This window comes from Littorina saxatilis, linkage group LG11, assembly GCF_037325665.1.
Source record: "Littorina saxatilis isolate snail1 linkage group LG11, US_GU_Lsax_2.0, whole genome shotgun sequence".
NCBI lineage: Eukaryota > Metazoa > Mollusca > Gastropoda > Littorinimorpha > Littorinidae > Littorina > Littorina saxatilis.
The window spans coordinates 16582100-16595981 of NC_090255.1; the positions used below are offsets into that span (position 1 = coordinate 16582100).

The 13882-nt window shown below is 39.8% G+C and overlaps 1 protein-coding gene across 1 annotated transcript in view; it reads right to left on the minus strand.

Annotated features, from left to right (window-relative positions):
- Nucleotides 1-830: 830 nt before the first annotated feature.
- The window catches only part of LOC138979872 (claudin-18-like), a gene marked incomplete in the record, with an annotated part of 34367 nt that continues 21315 nt past the window's right edge, over nucleotides 831-13882 (minus strand). The window contains 2 exon segments of the mRNA XM_070352627.1: nucleotides 831-6729; nucleotides 7522-7665. Of these exon segments, the coding sequence (XP_070208728.1) occupies nucleotides 6533-6729; nucleotides 7522-7665 (341 nt within the window).

Here is a 13882-nt window from a genome sequence, read left to right on the forward strand (position 1 = left end):
GTCTCTGCGTGGCCAGGTGGCTGGGTTAATGTGTGGATGATTCACACACACACACACGCACACACACACACACACACACACACACACACACACACACAATCACACACACAATCTCACACACACACTCACACACACACACACACACACACGCACACAAACACACACACACACACAATCACACACAGAAAAGGGGACTAAATCATCTGCAAGGGGACAGGGGGAGTTTTCTGAGCGTTGAAAAAGTGCGTTTAATCAAATTAACTTTCTTTCTTTCTTTCTTTATTTGGTGTTTAACGTCGTTTTTAACCACGAAGGTTATATCGCGACGGGGAAAGGGGGGAGATGGGATAGAGCCACTTCTCAATTGTTTCTTGTTCACAAAAGCACTAATCAAAAATTTGCTCCAGGGGCTTGCAACGTAGTGCAATGTATTACCTTACTGGGAGAATGCAAGTTTTCAGTACAAAGGACTTAACATTTCTTACATACTGCTTGACTAAAATCTTTACAAAACTTGACTATATTCTATACAAGAAACACTTAACAAGTGTAAAAAGAGAAACAGAATCCGTTAGCTGAGGAGCATCGGGTAAATTCTTCCCCCAAACCCGCGGGGGGTAATCAAATTAACGGGATGTGTGTGTGTGTGAAAAACCCACCCCTCACCCTTCACCCATAACCTTCGTGGTTGAAAACGACGTTAAACACCAAATAAAGGAAAGACTCTTCACCCACATCCACGTGGTTGCACACACACACACACACACACACACACACACACACACACACACACACACACACATTCTTTAAAAAACAAAACAACAGGCAACTTAAAAATAAGTAAAGATTTATTATCAACTTCAATCAGAAGAATTACACTCTCACTACAATTCTGGTAGTTGCACAGCTAAAAAAAATACATGTTCTTGAAAACAAGAGTAAGAGATGATTTAATTAATTAGCATGCAGTTAATTGTTGAGATTTTTAAACTCAGAAAATTTAGTAGTAAGTACCCATACACAGTGTAAATCCATAATATTGAATATCAAGTGTAATGTAATCTAGCTGAAAGATTCAGATTAAAAAATTAAATCCGACAATACAAAAATGAAGTAATATCAGTATCAGTAGAGATAAGCAATTTTCTTTTTAGCTGGATGGAAGGATTTGCAGAGGTTGTACATGTGTACCTCATGATAGATAATGCTGTTTCAATTACTTTAGGATAGCATAACTTGGCAATTGGACATCTTACCACTGTTCTCGTCAAACTATCAAAGGACATAATGAGATTTATCAGTGGGAATCTACGTACACCACAAAACAAATATCTGTTCACAAATCGTGATGTTTATAACTTTTTTAAGGTTTGACTTTGTGATGCTAATTGGAATTTTCAACAACCAAAACATGTTTCTTATTTTCAGGTCAAATTTAAATTCGCTGAATTTTTGTTTGCAAATACATGTAATTTGATGTTTTTGCAGTTCAATGAGAGTTCATGCATTATATAGGAGATGATTCCTCATTTTGATTTCCTCCAACTTCCATTGCTTCATTGCACTACACACACACACACACACACACACACACACACACACACACACGCACACACACACACATGTGCACGCACGTCTATTCATGTAAAGTTAAATAAAAGAATTCAGTGAGCTGTAAAAAAAAAAAAAAAAGACACTGCAGAAAAAAAAAGAACAAAATGCCTTGCAGCCAACAATTAAGCATCTAAAGCATTCTCTCAGGGTTGAGATATTAATTTCCCAGAACCACTAAAAAGAGACAAACACAAAAAATGCATATACACGTCTATAAGTTCAGAAAAAAAATCTACAATGGAAATAAGAACTGAAAAATGACATTGTTTTATTTTTCTTGGGCTCAGCAAAGTTTACGTTGGATTGTATTCATTCTCCATCAGCTTTGCAAAAAATAGTAATATGCCAAAAGTGCATGGCAGTGACATGAAGAGATGATGTTCGGGAATAACTCTGTCGGGTTTGGATGGGTTGTGAGGGAGTAATCAAATGCTCTTGCTTTTGTTGAGGCAAACTTTCCCACTTGACATTATAGGCCAGTCACTAGCGAGGCGAGTGTTAAAAACACATAGACAGGGAGCACTTGTGGAAAGTTTGCCTCAATAAAAGCAAGAGTAATACCACTTTGGCAGCGCTATAGAGTTATTTCCAGAGTCCGTATATTGAAGGGACACTTGCATTGTTGCTATATAATGGTGACAAATTGCATTTTTGAATTAGATGAGTTTCCCGCCCTTCAGATGTCTTAAATAATTGCGAAATTAAATGATTTGATACTGGAGTAACTTGCATGATGACAATTGTCAATACCAAGCAAACATTATGTTGATTTTTAAGAACAATAGTATCCATGATAGTCCGTTTTGAACTGTCTGGTTGGTGTACACATGTAAATAGGCCCAGTGAAATTGAACACTTTATCTGTACATAGTTATTATGATATAATATGCGTGTGGAAGGAGTGTGAAGTTTGGATGCATACACCATAACAAAATCCTGTGCTTTGCATTTGGTAAATAAACTGTTTGACTTGACTTGACTTACAGGAACTCACTCAATGACTCGCTTCCAAAATATGACTGTATAGGTTACATAAAAACACTTGATGGCACACATTTTCTTATATTTCATGTAAAACAAAACTAATAAATTTTACATACAAGTTGTATATGAAAAGGGAGACAGTAATACAAGTAAAATGCTACCAATTTCTGTAAATACCAACGGTGTATACTGTATATTTGATGTAACAGACCGCAGAAATGGACCAAAGTGAGTATACAAATAGCCTTGAGCAAATACTACACCTACTCACATGAGTAATGATCGAGTCATACTTCTGTACAAAATCTGTTTCTGTCAGGCTATTATAAGGCCATATAACTACAGAGGTGTCTGCCATGAGAGAATGCCATTTTCAAATACTAGAAGCCCACATCCCTTTTCTGCAGGTGTACTTTCAGGACAGGGAGACTGACTTTGGTGACACATACCACTGGAACACATGTCCCTTATTTGAAAGTGTTCTTTAAATAAAGGGATTTAACATTACAGGTACCAACATATTTCAACAATGATAAAACACTACTATTGTGAAGAATGAGTTTCAACCTGTTATCTTTTCACTACATGTACAACACTTTCTAATAATGTTCAAACTGCCCAAACTACCAGTGAGACAGATGTTTGCATTGTTTGTGAAGAAAGCCATTTTATACAGCTTCATAACTGGATGAACCATTACGTTAAAAAAGGAAGATATACTGGTTATTGTAGCCTGCTAATATTAAAAGTCATCATAATAGCACCATTTACTGCCTTAAAGAACAACTAGAAAAATATGTACATGCATACCATCTGACATACGACAACAAGTATGTAATACAATAAAAGAAGTTTTCAATGTTTTCAAGTACATTGTACTCCAAAAACTCTATTGCTGTGGAAATACAAGCCTTGAAAAGGGTGTGGTAGGTTACTTTGTCAATGATAATGCATTTTCACTTCACAACTGTGTTGCGATTGATTCAACGTTTATTTGCCTTATGCTTTTGCATAACTATGATAGGGTGAGAGTGACACAAAACAATTTTTTAATGTAAAATTGTATTAAAATTGCAAAAGAAAGACGGAACAAAATCAAAAAGTTGGTCTTTACAAAGATTGTGTATATGGCAGAAAATAAAGTGTAATAAAACACAGAATTAATTGTGGTTAAAGTTAAAGCAAGAGGCTATAATCTAAAGGATGACAAAATATTTTGTTAAAAACCGAACAATTACAATTGTAGAGCTGTTTCTAACGAATGCAACAACTTCAAAATAATTTGCAGCGAACTAAGACAAAAATGCACTTCAAAATAAGTGACCAAACAAAACTTGAAAAACTTAAGAAACATTTTCACACTTTAAAACCATATGTGGTTTTAGTGAAAAATAAAAATAAAGAAAGAATCAAACAAAACGCTAGTCTAGCACCTTGTGGGAATGATAGCGCAAAGATTTAAGGTACAAGAAAAACACAAGAAGAAGGAAACCAAGAAGACCTTAAGAATTACTCTGAATGTTCTTCAGATCTGGATGATTAAATGACACATGGTAACATTTATGTAAATGTTTATGGATTTCCACATTGAGGGAAGAATTTTGCTGAGATATTTCCGCGTCGCAAAGTGATTGATGTGACAAGAAAATAATGTAGGCTTTTTGCTTCCCATTCACAAAGCATGATGCAAACTATAATATACTGATGAGAACAATGCAGTAATTGCTGCATGACATGCTTTCAAAAATTGAGTGAGTTTGATTTCTGGCAAGAAACAGCACAAAATAGCGTTTACCCTGTTTTTTGAGCCGTGCAAATGTTGCTGGATTTAACTTTATATTAATGTTGAATCAATCTGATTCATCGATCTTTCTAATCCAAAACACACATTTGTATTTTGTTCATGATTCTGTTTGTTTCTTGTATGGTTTTGTTTGTTAGTTGTTGTTGATATTCTATATATACATGTATTATGTGCAATTGGATAGATTTCCTTGACAAATACTAAAACATCCACTGAACAAATACAGCATGTAAAGGCAAGACTGGCTCGATCAGAGCTTTTTGTGTGTGTCCTTTTTTTCACTTTTCTTTTTTTCTTCTTTTATTTTGTCTGCAGGAAAATGCTATTCAATTTTTCACACTACCCTTTGCAACAGCAGAGAGACTCCAGTAGTTTTGATTGTGAGCTCGGTGTACTTAAATGCCCTGACTCGCCAGTTTGGGGACAGTTTTACTGTGATGTGTGTCTTCTTCTTCTTCGTTCATGGGCTTAGACTCCCATGTTCACTCATGTTTTTAGCACGAGTGGATTTTTACGTGTATGACCGATTTTACCCCGCAGCATACGCCGATTTCGGGGGAAGCATGCTGGGTATTTTCGCGTTTCTATAACCCACCGAACTCTGACATGCATTACAGGATCTTTTCCCGTGCGCACTTGGTCTTGTGCTTGCGCGTACACACGAAGGGGGTTAAGTCACTACGCCACTGCGCCCATCTGTGATGTGTGTCAATTCAGAGAGTCAGGTTTACCTCATTCAATGTTAGCACCCAATTTTTCTTCCTGTTTTCATACAGGAGGAAGTCATGATCATGTTTATAATGTACGTGGCATTAATCCAACACGATTATACAATTATGTGAACCTTCAAGTTTACCATGGCATTAAAGACACAAGCAAAGGCATAGAAGACATTATTATGTTAACAAAAAAAATGTAGGTGATTCAACTGGAGACTTGTACACTTGAACATGTTCACGTACACTTGTAGTGTAATTAACATGCTAAGTGTCGATGTGTTTTAATAAGAGACATGTACACCTAAACTCAAACATGTACGCTTGTAGTGTAATTAACATGCTAAGTGTGGATGTGTTTAAATAAGAGACATGTACACCTAAACTCAAACATGTACGCTTCAACTTGAACACTAAACTAACACGTTCATCGATCATCAGATTTAGCGTGGTTCTACTTCAATATCCAAACAGTGTTTACGTCGATCCACCTGACCCAAAGTGACAGTGTCAGTTCCTTACCAACCCTGACAGAAGAAGCCTAGGCTGATGAAATCAGTGGGCTCCAAAGAGTATTTTCCATTAGAAAAGTGACACAGCAGCACCTGCTATGAACGATGTTATATAGTACCATGGGTGCAACCTGGAAAATTCCAAAAACCAGCAAAAGTTGGGGTCCAGCCTTTTTAGTATTTAAAATGCCAAAAAAAACCTCTCCTGGAACAAAAACATCTGCAGCCGATGAAACCAAAAACCGGCTGCCGGCGTGTAGCCGGCAGAGTTGCACCCATGTAGTACGGAGACCCCACAGCAAAAGCTGTTCGGGCAAGACCTCATCTGGAGAGGACAGTACTGTTTGCCCTGCAAATCGGACTGACAATTTTACCAGTATGCAAATGACAGAAGGAGAAGTAGAACTGTAGCTGCTATATTGATAATGACACAATGCATTATTTAAAGTTATCAACAGCCATTACTTGCAGTCGACGCGCTGAGATACACGCACCCTGTAGACTTTCCCCAAGCCAAAATTACTACAAATATAAAAGACAGGGTCGTGCAAACTTCCTATTCAGCTGATGCAATACATACAGCAATTAAATTGTCTCCCAGTTAGTCCAGCATCCCTCATATACACCCCTTATCTTTCTCTCATTAACTGCATGACTGATTGGTCGATTGACTGACTGCTACTGATTATATCTCACACCCAGCCCTTATTTCTTTTCTGATAGATTGACAGATCACTGGAATTTCTAACAGCTGATAGCATATATCTATTCATCAAGCATTCATTTATTCATCTTCTATTCCTCCAGAGCCATAACTCATAGCAGGTGCTCGGCTGTATCACTAATTAGAACCAAGAATGAGACAATAATGAAACCAGCCTAAAGAGTTCAAGACAGACAACTCAGCAGTTGCTCCTGTAAGAGTAGCGGGTACGGCCCTCCAGGCAGTAGACAATGGAGCTGAACAGAGCGAGGCCGGAGGCGGCACAGGCCAGCCAGAAAGCCCAGGCGAAGGAAATAATCCCCTCCAGGCCCACCTGCATCACGCTCTGATTGGCGCTGATTCCAAACACCACCACCGCCACGCCCAGCACCAGGACTGCACAGACAGAGTTAGACATTTCACCATCTGGTTGGCGCCGATTCCAAACACCACCACTGCCACGCCCAGCACCAGGACTGCACAGACAGAGTTAGACATTTCACCACCTTGTGACAAATCGATAGAGATGGCATTCTTACAGACATAGACACACAGACACATACATGCATGCACACAGGAATGCACATGTACACACACACACACACACGCACGCACGCACACAAACACACATGCACGCACACACAAACACACGCACATATGTACATATGCAAGTTTGAAAAAAGGTAAATCAGACACTCCTGCTACCTTACTTTTTCACCCCCAACCGCTCTCTATTTTGTCTCTCTTTTCGTGTTGTAAATTTGAGACCAGTTTTCTATTGCAATCTAAGCCTCTCATCTTGCAGAACCTGCTCTAAAAAGCGTAAAAAGTCATTTTACATACCATTAAAGTTACATGAACTGTACTGATTCCTTTCATTACATTGGGTTTAGAAGGAAAACATCAGCACAGAAGGAAGGGAGACAACTATGTAGATATTACATATGCATTTTCACTACAGGGAGACAATGGTGGCCGTCATTTTCATCGATCAAATTACCAAATTAATTCATTGCGCTTAGTTTTGGAGCTCAATTTATTTCACAAGATATATTCTTTGGTTTGATAAAAGCGACATGTATCAAAATTATGTCAATAATGCCACTGGATTGTGAGCAATGAATTGACAACACTTCAGTTCAACATTACAACAAAAACAACCACAACCACACCAAAAGCAGTACTCACATGCCAGCAGCAAGAGGCCGGAGACAGCGTGGCTGGAGTTGCATCCCTTGCACTCACAGCACAGCGCTATCGTGGCCACGAGCAGAGCGAATAAAGTCAGACCAAGACCCACACACATCAGCCCCTGAGTCGCCAGCCACCATGCTGAAACAAATAGAAATTAGAAATGAAAATCATTGCCATTACTTTCACCAGGTTTCATTCGAAGTCCCTCATAAATAAAGAAGGAAGGTTTAAATCACTGTCTGTTTTTGTGTATCTTGACTGTTTGTCCACGTTGAAGGCCAATATAGGTCCAAGTTCTTGTACACTTGTTGTTTGTGTATAACCAAACAACCTTTCTTGTTTTTTGATTCTTGATTTTGAAACGTTGACAGTCTATTTGTGTTGGATAAAAAAATTTAAAAAGTAAAAGTTAGAAAAGTAAAACAAGATAACAGAGACAGAAAAGGCAATGGGTAGATGGGAAAAAAAAATTGTTAACATAGATTTAGATGTTGATCGCACTTTTTTACCGGGAAAAAAATATGATGCAAGCCTTCAGCTTAATAGGAGCTGCTTGCATGGTGCCAGGTCCTCGATTATGTTTATCATCACTTATCAGTTGGGTTTTTTCCTTGTTCACCACATGTATCCCATTGTATTTGTTTTCAACTTATTTAATCTTTCGTTGAGCACAGCAACTATGGCACCATGCTATACATAACAGTAGATGAAATGTGGTTTGTAACCACTGTCTTGGAACCACTGTCAGGTGCCTGTGCCACAACGACGGATGCACGTGACACCCAAGGGAGCTTCACTGGCGTTCAGACATGGGTATTATAGGATCAACGATCTGAATTTTTACTGGCAGGCGTGGTATTGGACTCGACAAGGCTCGTTGTGATAGCTAGGACAAGAGGTCTGGTCAAGGTTAAGTCAGTGGACAATGTCACCCGGGAATTGCACATTGCATGTTGTCATGTGGAAGCTTTCCCTCCTGTAGGTTATGATTTGGAAGTCAGAGGTAGGCTGTGGTCAGAGGTAGGCTGTGGTCAGAGGCAGGCTGGCAAGAATAGCCTGGTGCAGCAGGGATCAAGATCAAGCTAATCTGGTTTTGCTTTTCTTGCTCTGTATGCATTTCATCAAAATCTCGTTTCTCTCACTCACATTTTAACTGTGTTCCTTTATAATAATTAGTCAGACAGGTCCCCTCCACCCTCTCCCTCCCCTCCACCCTCTCCCTCCCGTCTCAGTCTCCCACTGTCTCTTTCTTTTTAACTCAGACAAGGACACAACATGCAGAAGGCATTATTCATACCCACCTCAAAAAATAATATTTATGAATAGAAAAATCTGTATAGCTCTCCCCCACCGCCTCCTCCCCAATCTCTCTCTCTCTCTCTCTCTCTCTCTCTCTCTCTCTCTCTCTCTCTCTCTCCGAATTGTGAGCGTGCGTGCAAGTCAAAGAAACTGACGTGCGAGTGCATGCGTAAGTTCAGTGTGTGTATTTGTCGCATACATGATCATCATGACTACATGGTTAGAAACGATGCATGGTGTGGGGTGGCTGCTTCAGTTGCTGACAGAAGATAGGCTAGATGCGGCAGTTCTGTGATTTCTTTGAGGGTCTGCCAAATCGTGGAGCATGTCACGGCAAATTCCGAGGGGGAAGTTTCCTCATCAGAAGAAAGCTTAACCCCAACAAGAAAGGCTCGATTTCTTAACCTTGACGTCATCACAATCACGTCACGATGACCAAGAATGCAAATAACCAGTCCGTTTATCCACGTGGGCAACACATTTCAAATTGAAAGGGTTGAAATTGTGAAGTTTTTCTGTGCAAACTTGAAGAAAGATGTAGGTGCTAACAACTCGTTCTGACACAATAGCATTAAGTAGGATTGTAAAACTGTCGTCTATTGGACTTCAGACTCACGTGGACTGACCAAAACATGTGCTTGCATCATTGTACCTTCATTATGAACAGCTAAGACCGTATTTGTTACATTTCAGCAGTGTTGACCCCGAGTTTCTACTGCAAACAAAAAATAATAGCAAAATCTCAGGGCTCCTAATATGGACCACTTTTTGTTTCATGATGATAACTAGCTTGTTTTCTTGCGAAGAAGTTTTATTTTGTGTTTGGTAGTCCTTCTCTCTTAGGTTAACCCTTAGGCCTAATTAGAGTGAAATAGCTTTGATAGACATTCAGCAAAAATTAAATACAGAAAAAAATCACAAATGGTCCATATTAGGAGCCTGGGCGCCTAATATGGACCAGTGAAGCGGCCTTCACGAATCACTGTAAAAAGCCTTATATATTTCAAAATAACATTTTACAACTTAGTGTACAAGTCAGAGTAATTAAAATATGCTCTAGATTTATCTGTTTCGGGTTGATGAGAGCATTATTTGAAGCACAACAGGAAACTAAAGAAGCTTATCAAAAACAGAGTGAAAATAAGGGAAATTATCAACTTCCACGAAAAGAAGACTTTTTGTTACATTTTTTTTAAATCTCGAGGGCTAGTTATAGGTTATTTCCAGCAAGCTTCTTAATGAATTAATGAAAATAGCCTTTAGCTTTTATTTTCTTCGATTTGTTGAAGGTGGTCCATATTAGGGGACTCGCATATACTTTGAGATTTTGCTATTATTTTTTGTTTGCAGTAGAAACTCGGGGTCAACACTGCTAAAATGTAACACATACAGTTTTAGCTGTCATATAAAGCAATGTTTGTGTTATAAAAGCGTTGGATGTGGACAGAAACGAGTCCGTTTTAGGCGGCAAATTTAGAGTGAACCATGCCAAAAGTGAACAAGTCGCGTAAGGCGAAAATACAATATTTAGTCAAGTAGCTGTCGAACTCACAGAATGAAACTGAACGCAATGCCATTTTTCAGCAAGACCGTATACTCGTAGCATCGTCAGTCCACCGCTCATGGCAAAGGCAGTGAAATTGACAAGAAGAGCGGGGTAGTAGTTGCGCTAAGAAGGATAGCACGCGTTTCTGTACCTCTCTTTGTTTTAACTTTCTGAGCGTGTTTTTAATCCAAACATATCATATCTATATGTTTTTGGAATCAGGAACCGACAAGGAATAAGATGATATATAATAATTTTTATATATTTAATTTTCAGAGCTTGTTTTTAATCCGAATATAACATATTTATATGTTTTTGGAATCAGCAAATGATGGAGAATAAGATAAACGTAAATTTGGATCGTTTTATAAATTTTTATTTTTTTTTACAATTTTCAGATTTTTAATGACCAAAGTCATCAATTAATTTTTAAGCCACCAAGCTGAAATGCAATACCGAAGTCCGGGCTTTGTCGAAGATTACTTGACCAAAATTTCAACCAATTTGGTTGAAAAATGAGGGCGTGACAGTGCCGCCTCAACTTTCACGAAAAGCCGGATATGACGTCATCAAAGACATTTATCCAAAAAATGAAAAAAACGTTCGGGGATTTCATACCCAGGAACTCTCATGTCAAATTTCATAAAGATCGGTCCAGTAGTTTAGTCTGAATCGCTCTACACACACACACACACAGACACACAGAACACACACACACGCACATACACCACGACCCTCGTTTCGATTCCCCCTCGATGTTAAAATATTTAGTCAAAACTTGACTAAATATAAAAAGAGAAAAAGCCTAACGGTTTTGAGATTTCTGTTTCTGCAACTGTTTTGACATGTGCAAGTTATCCAGAGAGGGTGAATACAGCGAATAAAACTTTTTTGAGCGCTCTAGCGCCGTTAGTTTGTCAGAACAGGAGGTGGTCCATATTAGGAGCCGGTCCATAATTATTAGGAGCCCTTCCCCTACTTAATAGAGCTATGCAAAACTGTATATATTTCTTGGTTATGATGAATTCATATTCACAGCATTTTCAATGTAAGCGCCCTCTTGAAGGTAGAAAGTAGGGGGAGGGGAGGGAGAGGGTGGGGCCGAGGAGGGTATGCGTCTCACAGGGAGGTGGGCATCGAGTTCTTCCACGTTTGGGAGGACTCGAACCGTCCCAAATTGCCCCGTTCGGCTAAATCTGTGTTATCTCCCTTGATCCTGCGAAGTTGACATGGCCTGTGATTGGACCACTGTGTTGGCACGCGCTATGAAAACAGATGAGATCGACTGAGAGGGCGCTCAAGCAGCGAAGAAGAATATCTTCAAGTTGGTTCTAGTTCTGATGTAGCCATAATTATATAGATATCCATGCAAGCTTGCACGCGTGTAACACTATTTTATTTTATTTTATAGGGGAGACCGGGGCTAGTCCGCCCCCGGGGCACATCCGTCTTTGTCTGTTTATTCTTACGTTTGCCACCTTTTAGTCTTTCACACCATGTGAGAATGGTGTCCCTACTTCCCGCCATATCCTGCAGAAGTTCAGAGGTTGCGCGCCCATATATCGTGAGTACAGATCACAAAAAGTGTTTTTCTTCATTTTTGTAACATGAATGCATAGCAGTTGACTTAGGTTTTGATGCATTACCTCTGAGAACAAATACTTAGTCTTGGTGTCGAGTGAAAGTGCGTTAATTAAGGTCGAGTTCTGACGAAAGTTTTGCTTCTTCCTTCCCATGTTGTGCTCGCTATCTGGCACTAGAGTTGCCTGCCCGTGCGGGGGCAAGTCCGCCTATTTGTCATGGGGCAAGTCCGCCATGAAGAATGTGCAGGTGTGGGGAACAGTCCAGTTTACATCTGCCATAACTGTGACTCTGATGGTGACTCCATCTATTCTCGATAGTAAAGATTGCAGATTCGTGTCTAAAAAAGACTGACGCCGATTTGTGTTACATTCTTTCGACATTCTTTTGTATTTTGTCATTGGCATTTTTGAACCTAAATATTGAAGGGAATTAAAAAAGCTTTCCCACTGATCGGGTGCTTGTTTGACTGACTGTGTGTGCGTGCGTGCGTGTGTGTATAAAGCTTGCCCACTACTAGTCTTGTACCTACTATGGGATGAGAGCGGCGGACTTGCCCCACCCTGTAGGCGGACTTACCCCGACTTGGGGCAAGTTCGCCTACGTTAGGGTAGGTCTACTTAAAGCAGTATGTACAACAAATGTTCATGCGCACATAAAAACTGTCTGCACATTGATATCAGCTACACATTTGTCTTGATGTAAAATAAAAAATCAGTCTTCTAGTTCATCAAACTCGCCAGTTATGCTACCAAAAGCATAAAAGTAGGCGGACTAGCCCCGGTCTCCCCTAATTATGCTTGTTTTGTCGTCTTCATATTTTTGCTTGTTTGTTTATTTGTGGGTTTAGTTGTCTTTTTTTCTTTCTTTTTCTTCTTTGATTTTGCTGTTGCAAGTAAAATCTACGTCCATCATCCTGTCGCAAATCATGTCACGATAAAACAATAACGTACATCGCATCGCATACGTATAAAGCTCTGGCAGAGCAGGGACCTATATTTAGGTCTATGGGCAGAAGTACTGACCCCGAGAACGCTTCAACAGAAGTGCAACCAACACACACACACGTACACGCACACACACACACACACTTTGACACAGAGGCCGCACCACCCCCCCCCCCCCACCCCCGCATTTCTCCACCCCAAACCAAACACAAGGTCACACAACCACTGGCAAAAACACTGTGCATCACAGAGACATTCTTCTGTATCAACGCGATACAATCAGCCACATCACGCAACACACACGAAGAAACTCTGATGACGTCATCACAATCGCACACACTCGTCTCTAAGACTTGCTCTCGGAGCCAAAGAAAACAACACAGTAGGTATGCCTCATGGTAATAATACGACAGGCGCCAGAAATGACACATTTCCAGAGAAAAATCCTCTCCTCTCACACCTGTCCACGGTTCAGCTTTTGTTTCAGTTACAGTGGTACCTGCTGTACCAGGGCAACCTTGGGACCTGTACAAAGTGTCCCTACATTGCAGGTGGCCTGTCATGACAGGTATACTGTCGTTGTCAAGATAATAGACAAAGGGACAACAGATCAAGGGAGGTGTCCTTAATTTGGAGTATTTATCATCACATGCAGGTATCACCACTTTAGTACCATATTTTCCACAATCAAGTCATAAACCTTGACAAAAAGCCATTTCTTCATATTGAATAACGCAACTTGTGTCTAAAAACCTGAAATTCATGCATGACAAGAGGTCGGCTGAATTGCTGAAACAACCACAGCAACATGAAGAACACACCCCAGAACACAGGAACTTGTATGAAAAAGGCGTCATGTTTGACCTTATACTGGCGAGTGCTTGGAACGACCGGGCCATGCCAGGTACAGGGGAAACCTCCTTTCAATATATTTTTAAAACAAGAAGAGCAAACGCTCGATCGAGTCACTTTCGCAGTTCTG